General features: G+C 34.7%; 2 protein-coding genes and 1 long non-coding RNA gene across 3 annotated transcripts; 2 read left to right on the plus strand and 1 right to left on the minus strand.

Moving 5' to 3' along the window:
- Nucleotides 1-2,546: 2,546 nt before the first annotated feature.
- On the plus strand, nucleotides 2,547-5,877 carry LOC18045271 (malonyl-CoA:anthocyanidin 5-O-glucoside-6''-O-malonyltransferase). Its single transcript, XM_024186345.1, has 6 exons — nucleotides 2,547-2,643; nucleotides 4,279-4,452; nucleotides 4,496-4,828; nucleotides 4,931-4,998; nucleotides 5,093-5,311; nucleotides 5,866-5,877. The coding sequence occupies exons 1-6, from the start codon at nucleotides 2,547-2,549 to the stop codon at nucleotides 5,875-5,877; spliced, it is 903 nt and encodes a 300-aa protein (XP_024042113.1).
- A 2,757-nt stretch (nucleotides 5,878-8,634) lies between these two features.
- Nucleotides 8,635-10,976, plus strand: LOC112099211 (protein FAR1-RELATED SEQUENCE 5-like). The gene is made up of 3 exons (XM_024186346.1): nucleotides 8,635-10,650; nucleotides 10,740-10,802; nucleotides 10,890-10,976. Exons 1-3 carry the CDS (start codon nucleotides 8,635-8,637, stop codon nucleotides 10,974-10,976), a joined length of 2,166 nt encoding a protein of 721 aa, XP_024042114.1.
- Nucleotides 10,977-12,456: 1,480 nt separating this feature from the next.
- LOC112098973 lies at nucleotides 12,457-14,427 on the minus strand. Its single transcript, XR_002906012.1, has 2 exons — nucleotides 14,087-14,427; nucleotides 12,457-12,710 (listed from the first exon to the last, which is right to left on the minus strand). It is a non-coding gene; the product is annotated as an uncharacterized LOC112098973 (long non-coding RNA).
- Nucleotides 14,428-14,721: the final 294 nt, after the last annotated feature.

A 14,721-nucleotide genomic window follows, 5' to 3' on the forward strand; every position in this document is an offset into this window, starting at 1 on the left:
ATATTCTTTGTAATGAACATCCAAGGGGGAGTGTTATGAATTTATTAAAATAAATGTAGATGTTCATAACATATATCTCATAGTCTCTCCACTATCTCTCATTAGCAACATTTAGTTTCCCTATAACTCTCACTATCTCACAATGAATTATAATCCATAATTTTTTATTAATTTCATGGAGTGATTATGTAACTATAAAATGAGAGCTCATTTTTTTGTTTTATACACACACAATTGGAATGAATAAAATTACTCTATAATATATTCTCTCATTTTATTCTTTATCTTGCGTTATTTCTTTATTTGTATTGCTGGCTAATAATTTTTTTTTATTTTTTATAAGGCTGTCTCATCTTAAAAAAAATAAATTCATATTTTTATTAGTTTCATTAAGTGTAAAGTAATAAAAAATATAAGCATGGTTTTATTTTTTAATTAATATATAAGGGACGACAAAAATTCAACGCATGTCTTACGCGTGTCACGAGAGTCAGTCCACGAGTCAGCTGATTTTCATTCATGTAATTATGTAAATGCTTGGCGTTGCCACGTTTTGTCTCGATGGTCAGAACTCAGAAACCCAGAATTTGTGCTTCCATGGAATCATGAATTGACAATCTCAAAACTGCCAATATGATTTAGCTTATGATCTCTCAGGATCGTAATTTCGAGTTCAAAATTTTCATCGATGGTATCTATTTAAGCTAAGGGTATAGAGTGTAAATTAATTTCCAGTTTATTTGACAATGAATGTAACGGGAAACTGTACCTTGCACCTTATGAGATATAAGGAAAAGAGGCGTTAATGAGATCAATGAAAGAGTTGTTAACTTTTATCTAATGAGTTTGAAATATATGAATTACGTAAAAATGAGATATTAATGTGTTAGCTATTAGATATACATCTTTTTCTAAAACAAATATGGGAGATTTTCCGTGAACTTTCAGGGCTGAGCCACCAATCCATGCAGCTGGATGGCACAGCCCTTTAAAAAAAAAAATTAAAATTAAAATTGGAAAAAAAAATCCCTATCTTCTCTCGTAAAATCCCAATTTAATTTTCGTTGCAAAATTATAGCTTGTGTTTATACATATAATAACGGAAACTGAAACCATGAAAGACAATGAAATTCTCAGATAGCAAAGCATGCATATTTTTGGACAAATTTCTACCTATTTGAAAAATAATGTGATGTTTATCTAATTGTTTCTTCCTTTGATAAACTAGATTCTATAAAATAATTAAAAAAATAAATTAAAATAAAATTCTGCCTGTTCACAAATAAAATAGATTTGATGTGTAGTCAAGTCCGGAATATTCTTATGAAGAAATTTGTGATATTTCACTTGGAAAGGGATTTGCTAATGTTTTGAAGGACTCCGAGGAGTTGTTTCTTTGATATTCTCTTCGATCATCAATGGAATGTCTAACTATAAATCGATTATCATTCTTCCAACTTCCATGCTTAATTATAATTTAAATGTTACAAATTTGACAATGTCACGTCATATATCTGCTCGGCGTTAGAATTATGCGTGTGGGTTCATTTTTTTGGTTCGCTGTAATAGAATTATGTGTGTAATAAATAAAAACGTTATATTATCGATTATAGATTCGTACTCATAGTTATTTATATTAATTATTTAAGGATGCAATAAGTTAATTCAGCTGGTAAAATTTATTGAGTGGAACCAAAGATTTGAAATTTGAATTCCCCTCAGATAAGTGGAGAGTTAATGTTAATTAGATTGCGATTAGTTTATAATTAAAAAAAGAAAAGAAAAGAAAATGAATGGGGAATGAATTAGATTGCCATTGCACATTAGTCTATAACTCTTTGAAAAATCATATGGATGGAGAGAGGATTAGATTGTCAATCAGTCCATATAAAGATATCAACATCTGCAGCGTGCAAGCTCGTGTTGTGAACTGAAAGCCATATGGCATCACTGCGATATAGTAACGAGACTTACAGCACGTTCGTCTGAATTATACAGTTTGAATTTCGAAGTGAGCGTTCAGCACTCAGGAGTCACCCGCATTTCTGTCGTTCTTCTCCACTAACTATCAAACTCATCATCAACCTCCATCCCCTTAACTTTCTTTGACATTCCATCACTCATCTTTCTCAATGAAGCCATCGCCATGCATTGTTTGATCGTACAGTGATTATTGACAGACGATATGGCCCTTGAAGAGATCTTTTTTGAAGGAGTGGTGCAAAATAAGCCGACATTGACTTGTACAGTCTAGTATGGCCAGAGCTACTTTTGTGGCAGGCTCAATTGACTTGGAAAATATCAATGGAACATGGATTATTGCTCAATGAAAGATGAAGAAACAGGCGGAGTAAGTACTTGGGTTCTTCTGTATGCGTCTGTTTGGTAAAAACTAAAAAGCAAAAGCACGTGACATTACCACACGTCAAAAATATCTACGGATCGGATTTTCTTCGGGTTCGGGCTTTATAATTATAATCCGTTTCGATCATCCGGTGCCCACTACATATTTCCGCAACTGTAAGTGTATCGGGTTCGGTAGGTCAATGAGTACAAGGAGAGAGTTGTTGGGTGAAGATGGGATAGTTGCGGCAGCAAATGCAATTGGAAACACAATCATGAAGTTGGATAAGGGCAAGTTGGGTGAACATGAATAGATTATCCATGGTTTCGTTGCCCGATCACCAAGTTGGGTTCCATCTTTACAAGACTGATTTTGGGTGGCGCAGGCCTAAGAAAATCAAGGAGACTTCAATTGATAAAAAATTAAAAATGTTGTTTAGAATTAAAGTGCTGTAATTTTTAAATTATAAAATAAAAATTAATATTATATAATAAATAATAATTTTAATAAAATTAATAAAGATATAATAAATTTTTTATTATATAAATATAAAATTAAATCAATTTAACTTTTAAAATATAATAATTAATATTTATTAAATATTTTATTATTATAATTTTTAAATTATAATTATTCTAATTCCAATCATACTAAAAATAAGGGCCATTTCGCTTGCTGAAAGTAGAGATCTCGAAGGTGAAATCGAGGTTGGTGTGGATCTACCTAACGTTCAAATGATGCCTTCACCTTTCTCTTCAATCAAGTCCTACATGGCTACATGTCCTTTAATAATTCATTGTCTCCTATATCATTTACATTTATTTGTCCTCTTTATCAATGGAAACAAGATATCTCATTTCACTTACTGCTGTGTGATTCACATTTACAGGATGCTTCTTTTATTTTTTACAGGGATTGGGCACGTATCATCATGTGAATGTGGGACAGTAATTAATTGTAGTTGTCATTATTTCAATGGCTGATGAGATACAAATCTTTTAACATCGGAAATATCCCAACTTTAATTAGGACGGACAGAGTCTGGTATTTACCCTGAATGCTATCCCGAATTTACGTCCCTAATGATAAAATATACCGTTTGATTTCATTTGTTTTTTATTTAATTTTGAGAAGCACGTATTTTATTTGTTTTGTATAATTTAATTGTCAATCAACGTGTTTGGTTTACTTTTTTCATTTATTATTTTTCAATTGTGCAGCATTTATTTCATTTACTTTTTCTTTACATATTCCTTTCGTTTAAGCGGAGTAGAGAATTCATTGCAGCGCTGAAAAGAGTGAAAAATCCTAAGTGCAAAATTCCATTTGGAAACTGCAAAATCGGAATTGGTTTGTGAATGTGCTAAACCTCTACATTTTCGGGGCTAAGGAAAAGGAAAGTGTAAAGGGACAGTGGAAAGAAAGTGTAAAGGGATAGTGGAAAAGAAAAGTGTAAAGGGAAAGTGGAAAGAAAGAAAACAAATAAAATATGTGTTTCTAAAAAACAAATGAAACCAAACGGTACGTTTTATCATTCGGGGCGTAAATTCAGGATTAGTATTCGGGGTAAATAATTTTTTTGGGACAAAAATCTTGTGTAATTAGAGATGTCTTAGTGTTAAATCTCTGCTAGGCTCTTCCATCACTCGTATTTGTCATTTATTCTGCTTTGTGTATTGCAGTTTCCACTTTCCTCTGTTGTATACTGCTCGTAATTCAATAATGAAAAAGCAACCATACATACTATCATCAAGCAAGGCAGGTTACTTAACTTTGCGGCCTTGAATATTCTCTCCAATTGTTTCGAACTATTATTCTTCTTCGAGAATCCTTATCCCATCTCTCAATTTTTGTCAAACACTTTAGTCTTTACCAGTGCTCAAGCATTCACCCGCTCTTACTCTCCAACACCTGTCCCCTTTCGAACCTTACAGTACTGCCGCAAGGTCAAGGATACACTAAGCCTCACATTCTTTACGCCCATGGGGACTATGTTTTATTAACTTTAGCTGAGTCTAACAGTGGTTTTAATCGTTTATCGGGCAATCATCAACGTTATGTGAATGAATTTTACTCATTAGTGCCTGAATTGGCTAGTACTAGTGCCTGTAAGCAAGCTAAACTTCTATTGCTTGCCGTGCAACTTAACAGTTTTCTCTAATGATGGAAGAACATTTAGCAATTTCTTAAAGACATGGGGCTCGGTATGTAGAGACTCTTCTTGCTTGAGCGAGCCATTTGGTTGTTTGGCGATAGAAGACACAAATGGGCTGGAGGGAATTTTCCTGAATGAGTGGTGCAAGCGAAGACCTTCACAAGAAATGGTCGTCATATGCAATGGAATGGCCAATTTAGATTTATCAAATACGGTTAGGGCAACTTTTTTGTTAGCCCGAATAATATGGAGAAGATCAAGCAATGGACTAACTTGCTCTTTAATTTGGGTTTGTTATGTAAAAGCAGAAGCAAAGGTAAATGAGCCAGGTAAATCATTGGGTGAGGATCCGTGTTACTTCGGGTTCAATGCGGGCGGTATAACCACTTTGTACTATCAGATTCCCACAACACATTTTGGTAATTGCTCAGGGTTTGCACGTTGCTTGGCAACTTGGGATGAATTGTTAGGAGAAGATGGGATCGTTGTTGCAGCAAATGTGATAGGAAGCACGGTTAAAGAGCCGGATGGGGAAATATTAGGAGGGGCGGAGAAGTGGATTTCGGATTATGAGGTGTTTTTTTGAGTCAAAGCTCCATGTTATGGTTGCTGGGTCACCAAAGTTGGAGTTTTATTATGAGACTGATTTTGGGTGGGGAAAGCCTAAGAAAATAGAGGAAATTTCAATAGATAAGATGAGAGCAATTTCATTTACTGAGAGCAGAGATGTGAAGGGTGGCATTGAAGTTGGTTTGGCTTTAACTAAGGCTAAAATGGATGCTTTTACAATGTTCTTCAGTGAAAGTCTTGATGTACTTCAATTAAAGAAAAATAAATTATATTTGTTCTGTTTACTCAAGAGTAAACATTAACTTTTTAGTATAATGATTATTGTTTAAAAAGTAATGCTAAGTGTAGAGAAAGATAAGAGAAATTTGTCTTTTCTTTCTCTACTCACTCACTCTCTCTCTTCCTATTTCTTTTTTATTTCTCTCATTTTTCTTTCATATTTCGCTACACCAAGCATTTTGCTTACTTTAAACGATCTCTTGGTGTGACAATAAGCTGAAAAATTAGAATTTTTTTTTTGTGTTTTTTCCCCCAATCTTTTATAATTATTAAAATCTAGTAAAAAAAGATGACATAATGTAAATAAAGTGATCAATATCATAATTTAAAACTCAATCTTGACCCCTCTTTTGACTAATAAATAATAAATAAGAAAAAAGACTATGAGAGGATTTTTGTCCTAATTTGAGACTAATTAGAGCATGGAAGAGAAAAATCAGGCATTACATAAATCTTCCTCATTTCAAATAAGAATCCTCTCCATGTTTTTCTCTTTTTCTCTTCTAACCTCTCATAGTTACATGAGTAGCCAAAATTAAGTTTTGAATTTTGATGTTGATAATTAAGTCAGTTTTATTTTATTTACAATTAAGCTATTTTTTTTAACTAGATTAAAAAAGAAACTAAGGAGAAAGTAAAAAATAAGAGAGAAAGAAATAATAAGAAAATCTTAATCCCTTCATTTCTTCATTTCTACTTTCTCTATGTGCCCAGCTATAACTAAATAGTATAAAGCAATGCAGAGTATCGGGGTTCTATAAGAAATTTTAAAGGGTTATAATAGCTCAATTGTAGAACAAGTTTCGTGGTTTGAAACTCATATTATTAACCCAAAGTCCAAAACAAGCTTTGTCACGTTGGTGGGCTTACCGGCTCAATTGACGTGAAGGTAATAAAAGTCGGGATCCGATGTAATTAATAAGAAAAAAAATACAAATAGAAAAGAGGATAATTAACGAATTAAAAAACAAATCTTAAAATAAAAAAAAGGATGATAAAGAAGAGGAGAAAAAAAAGTTAAAAAACCCATTTTTCTGGAAAATTTTCGAAAATAATCATAAATTTTTTGTTATTTTCACAATTAATCCTCTCAATTTTTTTCTATCAACATTAACCAAACACATGTTTTTCTCCCTAAATTACCTTTCTTTACAAGCCAAAAACAACTTTCTTTCTCTCCTATCGCACGAAACTTGGTGCGACAGACAATTTTGGACCTGCCAACGTAAAGTGGCAGCACGGAAAATGGGAAATCATTTGGCTTCGTATACGTTGTTCCAGTAAAAGATTGGAAGAAGAATGTACATGACTAAGGCAAAACCAACTAAAGTATTGACAATGGCAAACAATGGTGTCGCTAATGGACTTCCCAAAAAGCTAGAAACCGTAGACCAGTCGATTCCAATAGCACCAATGCCTAAGCCACTCAGTCCTGAACCTATTTGTTGAGCTGTGACAAATCTTTTCCATATCCAGCAAACAAAAGAAAGAGCAGTAAGGGAAGGGAAAAGGTATCCTGGGACGATATAATAAGCAAAACACGATACAAACACCACGAAAAAGAATTGTATCCTGGTAAGTCCTCCCTTTGGCCTGTTCTCTTTTTCATGTAGTGCCCTGCAATTTTTTTTTTTAACAGATTGAATAAATGCATCGTGTTGCTTCAAGTTTAAAAAATGGTGGAATTTGGAAGATGAATGAGCACCTGAATAGAGAAACTTGAACCAGGTTTGCTGGCCACCACATGTATGGATAGTCCACGAGGTATCTTCTGAATATACCAGCCCACCCATAATCAAGCATCTGAATTGCCCAAAACAAAATATAAAAATCAAAGTTGAGAAACTTTTAGAATGTTTTGCAACTGTAGTACTAATGTAAAATTGTAAATATACCTGAGTTGTTAGTGCAAGCAACAAGGGCGCTACCGGATGTATACTTCTTTTATAGAAAGCCCTGAGCATTGCAATAATATGGACATCATAAACACCACTAGCTCCACAGCTAGCGAAAATGGTGATCAAAACATGTTCTTTAATATTGAAAGGCCCCGGATTAAATGAGAATGACCAGTTCGTAACAGCCTTTTGTCTATCTCTAGCATCCCAAGCATCAGAGCTAACTCTTCTAGGACCTCCCAGCGTAAAGTTTCTTCTCTCTTCAGGTACTGATCCTTCATTGGAGCTTCCTTTCCGCGACAAGCTTCGCTCAGGTGGTTCAACTCCACCAAGTACAACAGTCTTTTCTGGCATTGCCCATATTCCAGAATAAACCAATTGAGATTGTTTGCAAAGCTTGGTTTTTCGGTTCAGCACCGATATTCAGCCCACAATAAGCACCACAGTAAGTCCCGAACGGTGCGTTTTATTTGTAATATAAAAGGGCACTGTTTGAACAAGCAAACACACTGCACGCGCATCTCATCTCACGCACGCATCACTCTCACTCATGCATTTCACACCAAGCAACGAGTTCAATTACAGCCAGTTCTTTGCCATCTTCAAGCTCTGCTCTTCATCGTGGGATTGCTCTGTCTTTCAGTTTTCTCTCTTTCTCTCTCGAGCGTGGGTCTCTCTTCGGTTGTGGCTCTCTCTCTCGCCTTGGGTCTGTCTTCGGCAGTGGCTCTCTCTCTCACCGTGGGTCTCTCTCTCTCGCCTTGGGTCTGTCTTCGGCTGTGGCTCTCTCTCTCACCGCGGGTCTCTCTCATCCGGCCTCTCACTCATCTCGCTGCTCTCTCCTTCGACTTTCTCTCGTCGTGGATCTCTCTCGCGCATCTCGTTGGGTTTCTCTTTCTCTGTCTGCCCTGTAGATAGTTGTAGCCGTCGTAATCAATTCGTGGAGGTAATTGGTTTAATTAATGCCCAATTTTGGTTGTAATAATTCCGAATGTGTGAAGATTCAATTGTGAAGTCAAATTTTTATATATTAAATCAATTGCGCAATAATCTTAAGGGTATCAATTGCGCAATAATCTTTATATATTAAATCAGCATCCATTGGAAAATTAATAAGCACATTGGGTTATATATTAAATAAAAAATCACTAAATTCCAATCAAAGGCATCTCGTATGATGCAAATTCTGCTGGTATATATTAAATTTGTGTTCACAATTTGCATCACTAGTTAGTTTAATTGTGTGAGGTTGTGCTGAATTATTTGTATTTTGTTACTTTCATTTTGTCAATGTGAATTATTTCAATTTTGTAGAAATAAATAATATGGAAAAAGACATCGAAGTTGAAGAGTTGGAGAAATTTGAGGAGAACGATAAGCCAATAATTGGGATGTCATTTGATAGTGATGTTGATTTGTTTATTTACTTCAAAGAGTACGGTAAAAGAAAAGGGTTTCCGATTTTGAGGAGAACTAGTAGAAAGGATAGTGATGGGATTCTTAGAAATGTGACTTTTGCTTGTGGGAGAAGTGGTGAAACAAGAAGCAAATCTGTGAATATTTTAAAGCCCCAACCTAATGCAAAAACAGGCTGCAATGCTAGATTGGGAGCTGGTTTAGGGGATGATGGAAAGTGGACAATTCAAAGCTTAAATCTTGAACACAACCATGTGCTGTTAACTCCAATCAAATCCAAGTATTTTCGGTGCAATCGTAGCCTCAATACATATGCAAAAAAAAGGCTTGATGTAAATGATCGAGCAGGAATCAGATTATGTAAGAATTATCAATCACTTGTTATTGAGGCTGGTGGTCATGAAAATGTGACATTCATAGAAAGAGATTGTAGAAATCATGTCCAAAAAGAAAGAAGATTGCGGCTTGGAGATGGGGATGTTGCTGCTCTTCAAAACTATTTTATGAAAATGCAAGTAGAAGATAATAGGTTTTACTTTAGTATGCAAGTGGATGATGATGGACGATTAAAAAATGTTTTTTGGGCCGAGCCAAGGAATAGGGAAGCGTACAAGGAGTTTGGAGACGTTGTTACATTTGACACCACGTATCTTACAAATAAGTATGATATGCCGTTCGCTCCATTTGTAGGAGTTAATCATCATGGGCATTCTATTCTGTTTGGGTGTGGATTGATTTCACACGAAGATATTGAGACATTCACGTGGTTATTTCGAACATGGCTATCTTGCATGTCTAATTCAGCTCCTAATGGAATCATTACAGATCAAGACAGGGCAATGAAAGTTGCAATTCAGAATGTCTTTCCCAATACTCGACATCGGTGGTGTTTATGGCATATAATGAAGAAAGTTCCAGAGAAGTTAGGGGGTTATAAAGAATATCGTAACATAAGTAATGTCTTGCATTGTGCTGTTTATGATTCCCAGAGTGCTACGACATTTGAGGAAACTTGGCACCATATGATTACAGAATATGATTTGGGGGATAACGAATGGTTACGAGGCTTATATGACGAGAGGCATCATTGGGTACCTTGTTATCTAAACAATACGTTTTGGGCAGGAATGTCATCTACTCAACGTAGTGAAAGCATGAATGCATTTTTTGATGGTTATGTTAACTCAAAGACTACTTTGAAGCAGTTTGTAGAGCAATACAGTTGTGCATTGAAGAATAAAGTTCAGAAGGAAGTTGAAGAAGATGTCAGGTGTCTTTCCCAACAAATGCCATGTGTAACTGATTACGCAATAGAGAGGCAAGTTCGAGATGTGTACACTATTTCAAAATTTCAAGAATTTCAGCAAGAAATGATTCGGAAAATGTATTGCGAATATGTCAATTCTATGGGTTGTGAAAATATTGTTAGAGAGGATGTCAAAGTTGGAGAGGGTAAAAAGAGAACCTTTTTTGAAGTTTATTTTGAAAAAGAAAATGGTGAAATACGTTGCAGCTGCTCAAGGTTCCAATTTAGAGGTATTCTTTGTAGGCATGCCATTGCAATCATGATCCGCAATGACGTAGAAGTACTTCCAGAAAAATATATTTTACGAAGATGGAGAAAAGATGTGTGGAGATGCCATAGTAGAGTGAAAACGAGTTATGAGCTTCATAGCTGTACGGATGAGCAAAAACGATATGAGAAAATGTGTGCTACTTTTGCGGAGGTTGCAAATATGGCTGCACATACTATTGAAAGCTCTAATCTTGTTTTCAATTGGATTGAGAATGTACGGGGGGATTTATCAAAGGCAATTCTTTGCGGAGATAATGAAGTAACTGTTGTTACAGGCCAAGGAAGTTGTAGTGTGGAAGTAGAAACAGTTAGAGATCCAGCAGCTCGGCGTCGTAAAGGTCGACCACCTTGTCAAAGAAAGAAATCTAATAAATTTTCAAAATCTAAAATAAATTCCTCACGTTCCAATGCAAAGGTACTTTTAAAATGTATTTTGAATTTAATTAAAGTTAAAAAATTTCTAACATAAAAGATGTTCAAATGTATGTTTTGTTGACTTTACAGGATGGACAGGTGAATGAGCAAGTGCCGACTGTGGTCCCAACACACGAGAACAATGTTGTAACGGTAGGTTTTATGGAATTCAAATGCATGTCGTTGATTTTTATTACTTAATCATAGACGTTTTTCTAATATATTATTGATCCACTGTAGGCATTTCAAAATCCTGAAGGAAGTTATATTGATATGAATATGTACCCACATGGAGTTATGGACCATTATAATGTAAGTTTTTCATAGTATGTGTTATGATTTTTTTATTATCTCTTCATTTAATGTATGTTTGTTTTAGGGTCTTATGAGCTTACCTCATATGGTTGGGGATAATGTTTATCTAACACCTACACAAAATTCTTGTACGGTAAGTGGTGATAAATTTAGTATTTATTCATATTATCTACTTTATTCTCTTTTATTATAACAAAATATTTAATTTTCTTTTTAATAGGAACCACAATTCCAGCAGCCTGGACATTTTCAGCAGCTACTCTTTCAGCAAGATAATGAATATGAAGTTGATAAGGAGTTTCGAAGTGATTTCGTAGAATAATCTTGTTTTTGTTCTTGCATGATCCTTTATTAGATTTATATGCTACAGTTGTGTTATTATTTGGTCATGTGCTATTGGATTGGAATTGAGGGAGATGCTGCAAATCTGTTATTCCTTAATTGTGTGCTACTGGAATGGTGGATGGATAAATGATATTATGTTATTTTTTAATTCTATGCTACTGGAATTCTGATATTCTTTAAAGTGCAGAAATTGTTTTATGTTATTCTGAAATTCTGGATGTATTCTATGCTACTGGAATTCTGTTATTCTTTAAAGTGCAAAAATTGTTATGCTACTGGAATTCTGGAATTATTTAAAGTGCAGAAGTGCATAAATTGTTATGCTACTGGAAAGTGCAAAAATTGTTTAAAGTGCAGAAGTGCAGAAATTCTGTTATTGTACTGGAATTCTGGAAAGTACAGAAATTATTATGTTACTGGACTTCTGGAATTATTTAAAGTGCAGAAGTGCATAAATTGTTATGCTACTGGAAAGTGCAAAAATTGTTTAAAGTGCAGAAGTGCAGAAATTCTGTTATTGTACTGGAATTCTGGAAAGTGCAGAAATTGTTATGTTACTGGACTTCTGGAATTATTTAAAGTGCAGAAGTGCAGAAATTATTATGCTACTGGAAAGTGCAGAAATTGTTTAAAGTGCAGAAGTGCAGAAATTCTGTTATTGTACTGGAATTCTGGAAAGTGCAGAAATTGTTATGCTACTGGAATTTTGGAATTCTTTAAAGTGCAGAAGTGCAGGAATTATGTTATTGCTTTTTATTTGGTCAAAATATTATAATTATAAATGATTATATTTGGCTTTGCAACAGAGGAAAAATTAATTGATTCAAAGAAGCAAATGACACAGGAGTTATGGACTACCAACAAATTTATTGCAAAAAAAGGAATATCATTTCCCCATCAATACCAAAGTTATCTTAAAAACTGGTTCAACAAGTCATTGCACTAACAATACATTAATTAATTACACAACTTAAATATAATACATATTAAAAGAGTTATCATTATTTGCGGGACGTATGTTACAAGAACACTTGGTTGTTGTCTTCGCTGAAATTCTTGCTCAAGCAACTGAAATTTAAGAGATATGCATTCGATTTGATGGCCCAACTTGCGGACTTCTGCTAACAACATGTCAATTTTATTCTGATTTATAATACGATCTTCCATCCCTCTAAAATCATTACATTCACTGCTCTTCCAATCATCATCCCATTCAAAAGCCCCACATCCTTTGCACTTCCAAAACCTACGATTCGGATTTTCTTTTGTTCGTGAAGTTCGCAAGACCTTATTGTTGTTGCAGCATTTATCACAAGCTTTCAGTTGTGTTTGAATTTCGTTTGTGCTTGAAGACATAATGATTGAACAAATTCTGTTCAATATACACTTCAACCCAGATTCCTTCCAGAAAGAAAAAATGGTAGCCAATATATTAAAAACCAGCTTATTGATTTTTTTTCTCCCCCCCAAAAAAAGAAATACATCTTACTGCATTCATTCAGCTCAAATAAAATTATTTAATTTCAACTACAAAGAAAACAAAAAGAAGAAAAATATGGTCAAATGAGAAGAAGGGGCATGGCTCTGTTCTTAGAAATGAAAGTGAATTGATGGAGTTGACTAGTTGGGGGTTAGTGTAAGTAACTTTAGACCATCAGCACTTGCAGGATTAGTGTAAGTAATTAAAATATGATGTTATTTTTTATTATCTCTTGTAACTTAAAAATAACTACGGGATAGTAACATAATGGCTAAAGATCTTAATGTTTCAAAACCTTAGTTGCACTATTACAACTCCATAATTAACTTTTTATTTTTCCTACCTGATTTAACATATATATTTGTTTTCCAGAGAAGTATTAAAATATGGTGACTTGATAAACTCAAATATCATGGGTAGAATGTTACTCTACGGCTTTTAACTCAAGTGGGTTGAGTCATGCTGGAGGTCAACCAAAACCCAAAATGTGGAATGAAGAATACTCAGCTCCAAACACACAGCTGACATATGCTTCAGCAGACTCTCGCACTAACTTAATGCGTGCATAGCTTTTTAACAGAAATTCACTTCAGGAATAGCTAAAGCTATAATACTTTTAACCTTGATTCAGGACATAAAACCCCAAGCTTAAACAGATTGGTTTCAACTTGCATGACTAACTTCAACACGTGGAGAAAAAATTTCTAATATGGTAAAATTAGAGATTGGAAGTGTTTTTGTCTGTGCTTACTGTAAGTGAATTACCTTGGGGTTTTAAAGGGCTGAAAGAAATTTTTCTTTAGTTCAAAGCTTTGAGTATGCATACTTAATAATCTAGCAATTATTACTTACCAGTATATCAATACAATATTTTCATCTTTTAGTCCTATAACTTGTTGTATTTGTTAGAAATCATGTCAATACGGAAATCTAAATCAAGGGCACTGCAAAATTTCACACATCCGTCATGTAAAACAAAAGGGCCTTCCAACTGAACTAAAGCTATTTTTCCTGCAATTATGACCCAGCAAACATGAGAGGAACTAGGCAATCACATTTACAATCTTTACTAACTGATGTGATGAATAATCGAAATAAACTAGCTTTTGGATAATGCTATCACTCTCTACTCATCTTCAAACATAAAAGAACAAATTTCAAACTTAAATCTCTCTCTATCACTATGAACAGTTGCAATTTCACCCCTTCCAAAAGAAAATCATCCTTGTCCGGTAACACACAAATAAATAATTCACAATAGTCAATGACAAGCAATACTCACGAAATTTGCCATTACCTACACAATTTGAGAGCAGCAGAGACGATAGAGAAGAGAGAAAGCAGACCCACGGTGAGAGACTAACGACGAGAGATCCACGGCTAGAGACAAATGCCAAGCACCACCGCCGAGAAAGTTTGAGAATAGAGACGACAGGGAAGAGAGACAGCAGACCCACGGCCAGAGACCAACGCCGAGCACCCTCAGAAGGTTTGAGAACAGTGAGATTTCTGTGAGAGCAAATGGAGAAAAGTTGTGCGTCGCGTGAGATGGATTGCGCGTGTGTTGGGATTGCTATGTGTATTACACGTGAGTTGGCTCATTTTATAGTATGTCCAAAACGCACTGTTTGGTGCTTATTGTGGTGCTTAACGTGGGAAGAATCTCATTTTCCTTTTCGGTTTGGGAGAGATGGGAGAAAGAGAGATTGTTGGGAGAGAGATGAGAGAGAGTGGTATTTTGGTTTCAAAGATTTTTTTATGGCTAATGTTAATAGAAATTTATTTGGGGGGTTAAGATAAAAAAAGTTAAAATTTTTATGATTATTGATGTAAATTTCCCCATTCTGCCGCGAGTGAAAGATATTTGTGTGGGGTTTGACCTAGCCATGGGTTAGGGGAAAGGTAGGTTAACGGTTGGATAAAAAAAGAAGC

Source organism: Citrus clementina, unplaced genomic scaffold (assembly GCF_000493195.1).
Source record: "Citrus clementina cultivar Clemenules unplaced genomic scaffold, Citrus_clementina_v1.0 scaffold_4, whole genome shotgun sequence".
Lineage (NCBI taxonomy): Eukaryota > Viridiplantae > Streptophyta > Magnoliopsida > Sapindales > Rutaceae > Citrus > Citrus x clementina.